Source organism: Nematolebias whitei, chromosome 9 (genome assembly GCF_014905685.2).
Source record: "Nematolebias whitei isolate Nwh7 chromosome 9, NemWhi1, whole genome shotgun sequence".
NCBI lineage: Eukaryota > Metazoa > Chordata > Actinopteri > Cyprinodontiformes > Rivulidae > Nematolebias > Nematolebias whitei.
The window spans coordinates 44,520,824-44,534,975 of NC_056506.1; the positions used below are offsets into that span (position 1 = coordinate 44,520,824).

General features: G+C 39.3%; 1 protein-coding gene across 1 annotated transcript; it reads right to left on the minus strand.

Moving 5' to 3' along the window:
- Positions 1–4,268: 4,268 nt before the first annotated feature.
- ltb4r2b (leukotriene B4 receptor 2b) lies at positions 4,269–9,399 on the minus strand. Its single transcript, XM_037681900.1, has 5 exons — positions 9,373–9,399; positions 6,758–7,337; positions 6,413–6,613; positions 6,271–6,314; positions 4,269–5,065 (listed from the first exon to the last, which is right to left on the minus strand). Exons 2-5 carry the CDS (start codon positions 7,316–7,318, stop codon positions 4,792–4,794), a joined length of 1,080 nt encoding a protein of 359 aa, XP_037537828.1. The 5' UTR covers positions 7,319–7,337; positions 9,373–9,399; the 3' UTR covers positions 4,269–4,791.
- Between the last annotated feature and the right edge of the window lie 4,753 nt (positions 9,400–14,152).

Genomic DNA, 14,152 nt, shown 5'->3' on the forward strand with positions numbered 1-14,152 from the left:
GTCATTCATGTGTACACCCAAGTACTTGTAGCTGGAGACCACTTCCACGGCAGATCCTCTTATGTTCAGGGGGTGTAGGTGTGTTTGCTCCTTCTGAAGTCCACAATCATCTCCTTTGTCTTCTTCACATTGATGTAAAGGTTATTCTCTTTGCACCAGCTCTCCAGGTGTTCCACCTCTTGCCTGTAGCTGGACTCATCATTGTTTGTGATGCATCCCACCACCGCTGTATCATCTGCAAACTTTACAATGTGACAGCCTGGATGGGTAGCTGCACAATCATACGTGAGCAGAGTAAACAGGAGGGGGCTCAACACACATCCCTGAGGAGAGCCAGTGCTGAGGGTTATGGTGGAGGAGGAGAAGTTGTGGATCCTCACTAACTGTGGTCTGTTTGTTAAGAAGTCTAGTACCCAGTTGCAAATGGAGGGGCTTAGTCCTAGTGTGAATAGTTTGTCCATCAGGGTTTGGGGGATCATGGTGTTGAAGGCGGATGTGAAGTCCACAAAGAGCATACGGACGTAAGAGTTTTTCTGCTCCAGGTGGTTGAGCGCAGTGTGGACCACAGAGGAGATTGCATCCTCTGTTGATCGGTTCTCACGGTATGCATACTGATGAGGGTCCTCGTTGATGTTGATGGTTGTTTTGATGTGAGTCATGACCAGTTTTTCGAAGCATTTAGCGACTATCGGGGTGAGGGCCACTGGCCGATAGTCATTCAGACCAGTCACTGTAGAGCTTTTTGGGACTGGGATGATGGTGGCAGTCTTCAGGCAGGTGGGAACTGTCTCCAGGGTAAGTGAGGTGTTAAAGATGTCTGCCAGCACCTCACAGAGCTGATCAGCACATTCCTTCAACACTTTTCCGGGGATGTTGTCTGGACCGGTTGCCTTGTGAGGATTAATCCTCCTGAAAGTACTCCTTACTTCGGCTGAGGTCACGCTGAGATGCTCTTCGTCCGGTGGTGAGTTGAGTCTGGTGCTGGGTGGTCTGTTCAGGTCTTCAAAGCGTGCTTGTTGAGGGCATCAGGCAGAGATGGATCTTTGGGGCATTGTTTGCTCCTTCCTTTATAATCTCTTATGCACTTAATGCCCCTCCACATGTTCTGATGTTCTTATGAGATGAATTGATCCTTGATCCTCTGTGCATATGTGGCCTTGGCCTTCTTAATACCAGCAACCAGCTCTTTCGTTGTCCTACTCAGCTCCTCTGAGTTTCCAGCCCAGAAGGCAGTGTTCCTGGCTTCCAACAGGGTGCGTACCTCTGCATTCAGCCAAGGTTTTCTGTTTGGGTAGCTTTTAATATATCTGATGGTGGAGATCGTGTCAGTATGTACTAATATAGTCATTAGGTTTAACTTGACAGATCACAGTGTTGTGTATATCAAAATCCTTGTTTTTCTTTTTCAATGTACCATGGGTACAATGTGGACTGATTCATATGTAATGATTACATAAATGATTATTGAACTCTGTTAAATTAAGGTGAGTTTCACTGTCAAGTTTTTTATTATTTTTTTATTTACAGGTGGAACTTCAATCAAGTCGCCTCTTCAGTCATGAACAAACCAGACATATTAAATTATTGAAGTGTTTAAATCAGACCTGGGCATGGTACAGCCCTTTGGTTGACTCTGACCAGCCCGTGTAGTTAATTGGGAGTCACAAAACAAACATATTTTCTAATTTTACTTCATGCATGGACTAAAGCTGCATTGCTTTTTAAGTTTTTATTTTATCCACGTACAAGTTGACGCACGACATAAATCAAGACATGCTCACGATTGAATCTTTGTCACCAGCAAGTCACAAGGCAACTTCAGCCTTCAAAAATGTCCACTCGTGCTAAAAAATGAAGTTGACTCCGAATGCAGGGTTTTCAAAAAAACATGGACTGCTAAATATTTAGCTACAGAATTCAGAGGTAATGCTGTGTGTTTAGTTTGTGGAGAGCATATTGCCGTGTTTATGGATTGCAATTTGAGTCGGCATTACGAGACAAAACATGTAGAGCAATACAAAAACTTGACTGATGCTGGAAAGGTGCGGGCATCGGAAGTTTTGCTAGCTAAGCTACAAATGTGGCAAGGTGTTTTTGCCAAGCTTCACACATCCAGGGATGCAGCAACCGAGACTAGCTTTGTGAAATCTCACAAAATTGCACTGATGAATGAACTGACCACCGAACTGCAAGGCAAGGGCCTTTTTGTTCATGAACTGCACAGCCTGGTGAAGGCTTTCATGACAAAGATACAGTTTGTGTCAAGCCAACTGGAGAGCAACACTCTCACTCACATGCAAACCCTGAAAGAAGTCGCACCATCAGCTAATCACCTCCACAGGTACTCGTCCATGTTAGGCGCGCTGCATGGTGAGTTTTGGAGGCGATTTGAAGATTTCAGAACAATAGAGGATGAAATGCAGACGATTTCCTCTCCCTCTTCGATGTGTATAATGCACCCAGTGATGTTCAGCTGGAACTCATTGACCTGCAGTGTGATTTTTTACTGGCAGAGTACTTTAAGTCAAAGTCACTACTGGATTTCTACTCTTCTCTCAAAAAGGAGAACTTTCCAAACATAAGGAGACATGCTCTGAAGATGTTTGTTTCTTTTTGGCTCTACCTACACATGTGAACAAACGTTCTTAGTGATGAAGTTGACCAAATCCAGATACGGATCCTCTCTCACTGATGATCACATCTGTCAGCTTTGCTTCGCATCTGCACCTCACACATTCAACCTGACTTTAATGCTCTTGTTAAAGCCCAACAAAGCCTAGATTTTTCAAACTAAACAAGGAAGAAGAAAAAATGGAAAACCCAAAATGAGTTGGTCAGACCTGTTCCCAACCGTGGTCAGACCTATGGTTCCCAACCATGGTCCTTGAGGAACACCGTCCTGCATGTTTTACTTGTTTCTGCTTTGATGCATCAGATTTGAATGAATGGGTGATTAACAGGCTTCTGCAGAACTTCAGGAAGTAATTAAATCACTGAATCAGGCGTGATGGAGCAGGAAACGACTGAAACATGCAGGATGGTGTTCCTCAGGGACCAGGTTTTGGAACCACTGGGCTTGACTACAAATGTATATAAAGGCACCAACTAGAAGTGGTCTTTTTTTTTTTTTTTGTCAAAGTCTTATTTCACAGTTCATTGGCTCGTTATAATATGATGCATGGAACGAGATTATGTACACAGTATAATATTTGGAATACAAAGACAATATTGTAATGCATAAAAGACTAAGAAAGTCATTCCAACTAAATGAAATTCAAACTGTTTTTGGGTGAATGCGACTGAAAATTATCACTTATGTGATGTCACAAGTGGTAAAAATGTTCATTTTGTTTACTGTTGTACAGTATTGGGAAATTTAATTGAAATTACGTTTTTTGTGTGGTAACTTAACTTTTTCATTGCCTAATCATAACATTAACTCTTAGCTTGTCAAAACAATGCTATTTACAACTTTTAATAAAGAAATACAACTAATATGCAAAATTAAATAAAATCTTTTGGCCTGGCCCATCATAGTATTTTCTGTTGCTCGTGTTCCCATGGAAAAAAAATAATTGCCCTTCCCTGGTACTATAAAACTTGTGGCCTCTGGATACTGTTAAATTTAAGCAAAATAGCTTCACTGTAGGTGCTTATTAGTTTTGTTGTACTGATTTCTACCAGGGTTTATTTACTTGCATGCAAATGTACTACCGTAGTATAAACATGAGCAGATGAGTCGAAGGATTTGAAAGTGTAACTGTAAACTTGAAATATCTGTAATATGAAATGCCATTTTAGTGAACAGTTTAATTGATAAAGTAAAGCTTTTGTTAAGAGGTTTCATTTATAAAGTGTGTCCTCCTGTTTTTAAAAGATGTGATCCAACATGTGTGTATATATATATATATGTATATGTTGCATATGCATATATAATAATATGTATATATATGCATATATATATATATATAAAACAATAAATAAAACAAACCTATTTGACAATTACTGGAAAAACTAATATTGACCTGACAAAATATTTAGATGGTTTGGAATAAACCTTTTTAACATGTAAAAAAAAAAAAAAAACTAAATATATTTAGATGTTTCAGAAATTAAGCAGAAGTTTTGTATGGTAAAACGTCAGTTATTCATGTGAAGAAATTTATTCTAGTATTTGTTTTTCAGCAGTATCTTTAAAAGTGACAAATGATTAAAACAAGGTCAAAGTGAAACCATGTGACAAACAGCGATACAAAACAAGGTGCATTTACTTCAAATTCAAGGTTTTCAGGTTTTTGTCTGACTTGGATTATTGGTAATGAATTGTCACAATCTGGACATCCTTTAGGAGTACAGAGCATGTTCAAATCTGAGGGTTTTATGTAACATTGACCAAAACAGCCATAAAACAGTGTTTTACTATAGGATTCAGGATAAACCTTGAATTAAACTGGTTTAAAACATGGAAAACTTCAAGCATCCTAAATGTAAACATTGATTTAGTTGGAAATGACAGTAACGCTTTGAAACATTCAAATGGAAACCAGTTTCCAATTGTCTGGTTGTGATTTAATCACAATTCAGAGGGATAAGTCGCTGCTTTGCATATTTATTGGAAAGATTTCATTCAGTCATTCTTTGGAAAAATCAGTGAATTACATAGTCCATGAAATTAGTTTTGAATTATAATCTTCCCCTGAGTTAAACTAATTTGATATAATTTTATTTTATTTTTTTAATGTCCCAACAGGTTTTAGATTTCAGAGTTCGTTCAAGTCTGTTCTTGTCTCTTTATGTCAATGCGTTGTTCCCGTTTGGTGCAGAAGACACTGCGGTGTTTGAGGAGTCATTGTTCGGTGCTGCGCTGTCTTTTTTGACCATTTGACATTTTTTGGTTTTTGGTTGCTCCTGCGACGTGCCCTCGAAGAGTTTAGCCATGAAGGCGAAGCCGTTCTTCTTGATGTAGGATTTTCCGGCGAAGGTGTAGAGGATGGGGTTGGCACAGCTGCTTATGAAGGCTAAAGCTGAGGTCACCGCTCGGGACAACTGGTGGATGTGGGTCAATCTGCAGAAATATATGGATACATAAATGTGTGCACTTGTAGAAAAGGTCAGGCCTCCGCATCAACTAAAAATGGACTTTAAGTAAACAGGTTCAGTCACTTGTACAAGATTAAAGGTACTCATTGCAAAGTCACGAAGACCAAAAAAATATTGAAATTATCAAAATAGTTTTCTCATATTTATGGTTATTGTCTCAAGAGCAAAATTTATGAACAGCTTCCAACTACTACTTGTTTACTACAAAGTACTTGTTTACCTGCTTAAAGGACTGAAAATGAGTCAAACACTGAATTTACCAACCGTATTTGTTTACCTACTATGACCAACTTAATGTGGGTTAGTCATGTGACTCCAACTTTCACTTGGTTTTAATTCAACACAGTGCTTTGTTTACGTTGACTGTGAACCCGCATTTTAGAATTGTATAAGTCACAGTTTTTTTGTATAATTTGCATGCCCTACGGCTTATAAGCCCAAGTTAAGTATTTATGGATTTTTCCCCATATTTATAAATCAAATTTTGGTTGCGACATGACCGTTTTCATTCATTCTGACCGAAAAAAATTGAACACTACCATTTTTAGCCGCTAGATGGCACTCGAGTGTAAGGCATGTCGTTGTATCTGGTAAGCCGATTGTGTCATTAAAAGCCACTTTTACCTATTACATGATACAATGACATGCCTTATACTCGAGTGCCATCTAGCGGCTAAAAATGGTAGTGTTCAATTTTTTTTGGTCAGAAAGAATGAAAACGGTCATGTCGCAACCAAAAATTCATTTATAAATATAGGGAAAAATCCATAAATACTTCGCTTTGGCTTATAAGTCTCAGGGCATGCAAATTATGTATAAAAAAACTGCGACTTATACGACAAAAAATACAGTATCTCTTAAAAAGAGGAACAGAATCTAAATGAATCTTTTGAATGATGATGAATAGAAATAAAATGACTTTTTTTTTTTACTTTTAACCAAATAAACTGACTTTTAGAAGTACTGCCCCCCCCATCTTTTTTGGTTCAATATTACATTGTATGAAGTCACAAGATTAACTGGCTTCTTGAAATTGTTTTAAATTTAAACCGAGGTTTTATTTATCTTTACTGTCTTAAGCAGATATTTAAAAACCACTCAAGTTGGTTGTCCTTAATAATTCATCATTTAACACAAATAATGGGTCAAAATGTGTTTAAAAATACTCACGTATCTCTCGTCTCTGACTCCTCTGGATACCACTCAGCTGCCACCTTGAACAAGCCACAGGATGTTTTCAGTTGATATAACAGGCACTAACGGTCGATCCCAAAGACGTGATTGGTTACGAGGAACGTGAGCCTTCACTCACCTGGATCATGTTGATGATGTGGTACGGCAGCCAAAACAAGCCAAACGTCACCACAATGGCAAGAATGAGTTTCTCGCTGCGAGCCTTTCGGTAGAAGAGGGTCTTCCTCAGGCGTTTCAGGATGAGGACGTAGCTGGTAATGATGATGGCGTATGGAATAATAAATCCTGACACAGTCTCCAAGGTGTACTGGAACCTGACCTGAAAAAGGGACAATGAGGCCTTTACTGTCTGACTTGTTGACGTGTCAGTGTCATGTGCCATGTCATCTTCATGTTGGGAACCTAAACCATAAAATTATTTGGATTATTTTGATTAAATTCAGATGATCAGACGTGTACTCACATGTCGAGGATCGGTGTGATTTGGCGAGCACACGTTTTTAGTTTTATTATTGAGGTCGCGGTTGATTCTCACGTCTCGAAACACCAGCGAGGGCACAGAAATCACCATGACCAACACCCACATGCCCACGATCACCCTCGTCACGATCTTTCTGTTGATGCGGTACAGGTCCCGTGGAAACACCACGGCCACCATCCTGTGTACGCTCATCAGCGTGATCAGAAAGATGGAGGCGTACATGTTGACGTTGCACAGGTAGAAGAGGCTTTTGCACATGAAGTTTCCAAAGATCCATGTTCGCTTGGCCAGGTAGATGATGAAGAAGATGGTGAGGGCCATGATGGAGCCATCGGCACATGCCAGGTTGAGAATCAGGATGGTGGTGACCGAGCGATGCCGGATGCGAGCCAGGATGCTCCAGACGATGAAGAAGTTACCGGGGACTCCCAGGAGGACAACTAGGCTGAGGATGAGGGCGCCAAGACACGTGGCGAAGTTGCTGCTCACAACACTTTCATCCTCATAGTCTGTTTCGTTGATGAAATGAGGGACTTTTTTCATTGTTGAAGCAGTTCCAGTCCTGGTGACATGAAACAGTTAGAAATGAGGCACTTTACAACGCACAACAAATACTTTACAACCTGTTCAAGATAAGTGATGTGGATTTTTGTGTCAGTTTGCATCCTATTGGAATGGATAAAACTCAAACAGACCAAAAGAATCTGAATTTATTAAATATATATGCTTTTCGGACACATTCAGGTTTTTTTTCTCCTAAATATAAAAACATCGCTCAACCATAATGACTCTGTGTCAAGCTTAACTGAGTTGAACAGAACTAATATCCTTATTTGAAAGCTGACATTGAATAACTTAAATGTATTTCGATACAGGAGTAAATGTTCAAATTGCGCTCGCCAATCATGATTATTAGAACATTTTGTTTAATCATAACTTCACATATTTAAAAAACTTTAGTTCGGATTGGACAGTGACTGAAGAGACATTAAATTTTGTTCTCAATCAATTCAAATGGTCCTCTGTATGTCGAGAGCCCCTGGGCATGAGCTCAGGGTGCAATTTTGGTAGATCTATACTTCTGCCACCATTTGTGGGGAGTATGGAACCAATAATGCAGACCAAAAAGGGGAGCTTGAAAAAAAAAAACTAAAGACTTTGACAACAAAAACAAACAAGTTGTCAAGGCAGCAACAATTTTCAAGAAGGACGCCTGGACATGGGGAACACACTCAATGTCAGACTGAAGGTGGAGTGAAAACTGAGTGACCAAGGACGGAGTGATGACACCTGGGATCAGGTGAGAGTGACAGAGGAAGAAGTGGACGAGGACACAGAGGAAACTGAAACACATGGAAATCAACAAGAAACCATAAAAAAATAATAATTTGTTTTTCAAAAACTGTTAAAGATCCAACAATTAAAAAACTAAACTTGACGACGCTTTCCTCCCAAAAGAGGTCTTTGCAGAACTAATTCAACCACATTGCTACCACAACTAACTGGCGTTAGGCAGAACAACAATGTCTACAACTGTAAAATATGAGTCATGCTCAGCACATTTCACATTTTCATATATATATTTTTTCCCACATAACTCTTGTCTCTTTTCATCATTAAAATGATTTTAGTTTTAAAAAGAGGCGTGAAAGGCAGTGGGCAGTATGTATTCCTTCAAATAATGTTAGACCTTTAATTTCTTTGTTTGTTTTGAACATTTTACCTCATAATTAAACTGTGAAATAACTTTTGGGATATATCCATCTAAAATCTTTGCTCTGCTAATTTTAAACTCGTGAAATAAGTTGCAAGAAGACGTATAGATACACAATATGATCAAACGTTCACCTTTCGTTCACACGTGGTTTTTACAGTTTTAAATGTGGCGTGCCGACCTGACGTGGGCTCTAAAATATTCACGTCAGATTGTGAAGAAAGCTCAGGGTCTGCAGGCCAAAACACGCTGAGCTGCGTAAAAGAACAGACGAGTTTCAACATTTTATTTTCACTTTATGTCGTCTTTTTTCCCCTCGCTGTCGTTTCACAAAAACTGGTGGAAGAGAGGCCAGAGAGGTTGACCTTTGAACTAATTTTGCAATTTATAATTAAAAAAATCACAATATGATGAGAAGAAATGATCAAATCCTTACTGAGTAAATACTAAAACTCAACAAAATAAAGTAGTCAAATATAAAACAAGTCAGTACTCTCAGGTGAATCCCAATTTTCAAGGAATCCAATTTGACTGGAAAATGTCATGTTATTTCAACGCACTGATGTGAAAAGTTAATTTATATCAACTTCAGTACATTTAAAGCCACAAACTGACTTATAGTAGAGAAAATTATATTGTAAAGTAAATAAAAATGGTCATTTGACCCAGAAACACTGCACATTCCTTATTCCCGCAAGAACTTGTTTGCAGGTAAATCAGTAGTGAGGGGATTACTCTACTGTAGCCTAAAAGTATTAACACACTTTGTCTTACATTTGTAATAAACCTGCTGCATGCGTACAGCTGAGTCGAGGAAAATACCTATAGTTTGATGGGAAACACAAAAAGAGACTGAAATGAAATAGTAGTCAGAGTAACTGACCTCTTAGATGTGAAGCCTCTCGGTGAAAACGTCCGACAGCTGTCCGGGTCTGTGTCTCTATTAACTCGTACTGAGGAGGATCATGGCTTTTCTCGCAGGCTCTAACACGCTGTGGTTTCACAGCAGAAAGTAGAAGGAGTGAGGTGTGTGCTCCTCTAAACCCTCACTCCCTCCCCGTGTTTTTGTCTGAAGTGCTCTACAAGTTCATCTCCATATACAGTATGGTCATTGTGGGGATTTATCTTAAGCGGTTGTGTAAAGAAACAATAATTTCAGAGATGATTTTATTACAAAACATGCACAATTTACGAGAACGTCTTGTTTGTGTGTCCCGAGGCGTCTCTTTAAACTTTCACCCCAGTGCCGTGTTGTGAAATGCGTGATTCAGGAGTTTGCACAAGCTCTCTGTGTTACTGATGCTGAGCGCACAAGCAGAAACACGAACACAGAGCGTGATTACGCTGGCGTATAAAAATCACTGTCACTAGTTCAAACAAGTCTCTTTATTACAGGAATGCTGGTTCCATTAAAGGGTGGAGATAAAGAAGAACAAATACTCCATAAGTCAGTGGTTAGTAAACCTTACAGAACAAATGCCACTTTAAAGTACGACCATTGTGACTTGTAGTCAAAACCAGACTTGTACCGAAGTGTTTTAAATTTTGTTTCGGACCGAGTATCTGACGTACACAAGCACACTGACCAATCTGCTTGAATATCAAACCTGAAAACCACCAAACTCACTTCTTTATCCTAACCCTAACTCGACAAAACACAGTGGTTCCTAACCCTGGTCCCTGAGGAACACCATCCTGCATGTTTTAGCGGTTTCCCTTCTTTGATTCACCTGATTTGAATGAACTGTTCATTAAGGCTTCGGAAGAACTTGAGGAAGTACGTAATTAAATCACTGAATCAGTTGAAGCAGGGAAAGGGATAAAACATGCAGGGCGGTGTTCCTCAGGGATCAGGGTCAGGAACTAGTAGACACACTGAGTCCTGATCAGACTCAGCCGGGCCAAACTTAGGCGAGGATGTCAACTGGTCCAGGCTAAAATGCCAGATAACTGTCAAAAACCATGGCAAGTTTAACAATTTGACATTTGAAATCCCAGGCTAAGCAAAGGAAATGAAATCTTGTGTGAAATAAAAATTACTTGAGGTGTTCATATTTGGTCCCTTCGTTTGCTGCTACGTGGAAAAACCTCAATCAGGTGTAAGAAACTTGTCCTTGCCTAAAAGTCCATTCTCGTAAACTAGTTTTGTTCATGAAACCTGTGTAACTTGACGTACCCATGAACACACATAGAGAAGTTTCTTCCCTTTTCTGTGCAAAACACTCCGAGCTACAGTGTAACGACTGGTTCCTGTACGGCTAGTGTTGTCGATATTTCTTATGGCTGCAGAGGTCAAAAACTGAAGTTATTGAGTTCTTCAGGTTTCATTTGTTAAATACACCCAAAGCTTCTGTCAAACTGTTCAGCTCAGTTGTATTGTGGATGTTGTGGGTGTGATGTTTTCTCAAATACTTGTACTTCAGTTCCTCCTTGTCTGTTAATCAAACATCCACCTGCTACCAAAATGATGAAAGGCAGACGAAAATATTGTAATTTTAATGAAATCTGCAGAAAATAAACATTGGACATACTGTACATCTATTATTATTCATGCTCAACCTGGTTCAAGATGGCTGCCACAGCCAAGTGATGGTAAAAAAAATGGCTGTAATTCAGTTAACTTTACTGATTCGTTACCTAAAATCTGATAACGATTTTGTTCTGTTACAAAAACTCTGCTGACTTTTGTGCTAACAGAGAAACTTTAAGGTTTTTACCACATGAGGGCAACATGTCCTCAAGAATCATCTCAGGAAATAACCTCAACCCACCAGGTGAAAGTGTAAAATAAATAGTGAAGTAGTATGGTTTTGAAATTATGTTGTTGTTGGGCTTTTTTTGGGGGGGGGGGGGGGGGGGGGGGGGGCACACGCATGTGGGACCCAGAAATTTTGAATAAAGCAGATACCATTTCCTGAATTCTGGTGTACTTTGTTAAACATCTACGTTTACCTCCATTATTAAACACTTGACTCAATAACTGTTTTAGAGTTAAAGGCACAACAAGTGGTTTATTATTATTCTCCCATTAATCAAGATGAATGGATTCGTTCACAAAGAAATAGAAAGAGCGCTGGGTGAACTGGTATGGTTCTATGAGGCCTCCTCTGTCTGAAGAGCCATCAGACAGAGGAGACATGGAGGTCTGGAATAGTAGAAGATCAGAAAAGTTTATGTACAGATAATAGTAAAGTTTGTTTTTGTCTTTTGGCTGCTCCCTTCTTCAGGGGTCTCCACAGCGAATTAACTCACACGAAGACTTGGTGATTGTTTTTACGCCGGATGCCCTTCCTGATGCAACCACAGACCACCGAGCTGCTATCTAGGGGGAGCAGATGGTGGGGGTTAAGGGTCTTGCTCAGGGGCCCAGAGTGAGGCTAATGAAGGTGGAGGCAGGTGTGGGTGTTTCACCTTTCCCACCCACATTTTTATGGTGTCAGTCTGGGGAGTTGAGCCGGCGACCTTCTGATCACAGGCCCAGCTTTTCTAACCTCTTCGCCACCACTCCCACAGATAATAGTAAAGTGAAATACTTAAACACAAGAAATAAGACACAATTTAGTAATATGCTTAACTTAATCGTTTTATTTGCTCTTCCACATATTTCATTTTGTCACTCAAAAAACTGCCTCTAATCATTTAACTTGTTTCCTCCGCTGATGAAATGCCCCCAAAAATTCTACATTTAGCAAAAAAATTATTTATTTGGAGCTCCAAGCTCACAGAACAGAAGAAATGCACATTAAGCAGATGATGATCTCTCCCTCATCGTTTTCAGTTCAGTTCTTGCCTCATTCACTTTGCATCACTGAGGAACGTTCAAACGTCCAAACTGAGTAGACAAACACGTCCCAGCTCTAATTTTTTTAAACTGGGCACAGCTGACAACACTAGTAACATTTCCTACCACAAACCAAACGTTTATTATGGCTAGTATCAGTCCAGTTCAAACAAAATAAATAGTTTCACACATTTTTTTAAATTTAACCTTTATTTAACCAGGCAAATCCTACTGAGATCACAGGTCTCTTTTGCAAGGGAGGCCTGGGCCTGAAGGCAGACTAATATGCTAATATATACTTAAATATGCATGTTACGTATAAATATGGATCTTATACGTATAAGACATGTCCCCATCGGTGGTGACAAGCTCACGCTGCGCTCTTCTTCTGTATAATGTTAACAGTTACAGTAATAGCTTTTGTTGCATGCAACTCTTCGTGCTTTCTACCCGGATACTGTAACAGTCTACACGCAACATTTTTTTCTCATTCATAAAACGCTAAAATCAGGGACATTTTGGGGACAGCTTTAGCCGGGGACAGATCGTCCAAAACAGGGACCGTCGCAGAAATTGGGGAAATCTAGTCACCCTACTTTTACTATTATTTAGCTTTTAGCTAGCATTTTACTATTTTTAGCTTTTAGCTAGCCTTTTACTGCTTTTAGCTAGCCTTTTTTTACTTTTAGATTTTAGCTACCCTTTTACAGCTTTCCTTTTACTACGTTTAGTTTTTAGCTATAGCTTTTCTGCTTATAATTTTTACCTTTTGGCTAGCATTTAGTTAGCTTTCAGCTTGCCTTTTGATACTTTTAATTTGTAGCTCTTTTTTTATATACTTTTAGCCTAGGCTAGAATTTGCTTTTAGTTAGCATTTAGCTAGTTATGAGTTAGCCTTTAGCTACATTTAACTTCTCGCAAGCCTTTTAATATTTTCAGCTTGGCATTTTCATTTTTTTAGCTAAGGTTTCTCTACTTTAAGATTTTAGCTAGCATTTGCTTTTAGTTAATATCTATTTAACTTTTAGCTAGTTTTTCCAAACATTTTGCTTTCAGCTATCCTGTAAATCTTTTTAGCTCGCCTCTTGCTACTTTTAACTTTTGGATATCCTTTAGCTATTTTAGCTTTTAGTGAACCTTTTTCCATTATTTTTTCTTTTAGCTGAACTGATGCATTCAAATATTGTTTTAATACACTTAGCCTTTGGTTAGCTTTTAGTTAACTTTTGCTAAATTCTTGCTACTTTTAGCTTTTAACTAACCTTTTGCCCCTTGTAGCATTCAGCTAATGTTCTGCTTCTTTTAACTTAACTCAGTTTCAGCCTTTTCATCATTCATTCAGCTTCCAGTTTTACTTTTGTTTTGTTTACTTTGTACTTACCGTAAACTTCCCCAAACATCAATGAAATATCTTTATTTTCTCTGAAAACAATTTACCTAACAACTTGTCAGATTTAAGTTTCAACTAATCTCGCCTGATCCTGAATTCATCCAGTTCAGCCATTAGGGTCATGACATTTAAAGTGTTTGGGGGGATTATCAGATCCAGCTCAGGGCCTTGGAGGGTCCCATGCAGATTTTTTTTCTCGCATCATCTTGAGATCAGGATCCAAGGCCTTCCCACCCCACGAGGATGACCGAGAGTGAAACAAGCCCCGAGTTACACTCCAGTATAACTAACAACACTCTTAATGATTGTGAGAACCGGAGGAGGGGACAGGGTGAGGAGGGGGAGAGAGCTGAGGCCGAGAGGGACAGAGAGAGTGTTTATTTAAGTTTTTCGTCTCCTGACTCAGACAGAGAGCAGACTGCTGAGGATAATGAGAAGCAGATCTGTGGTCGAGAGGAAGAGGAGGGAGGACGGAGAAGTGGTTTGGGGGAA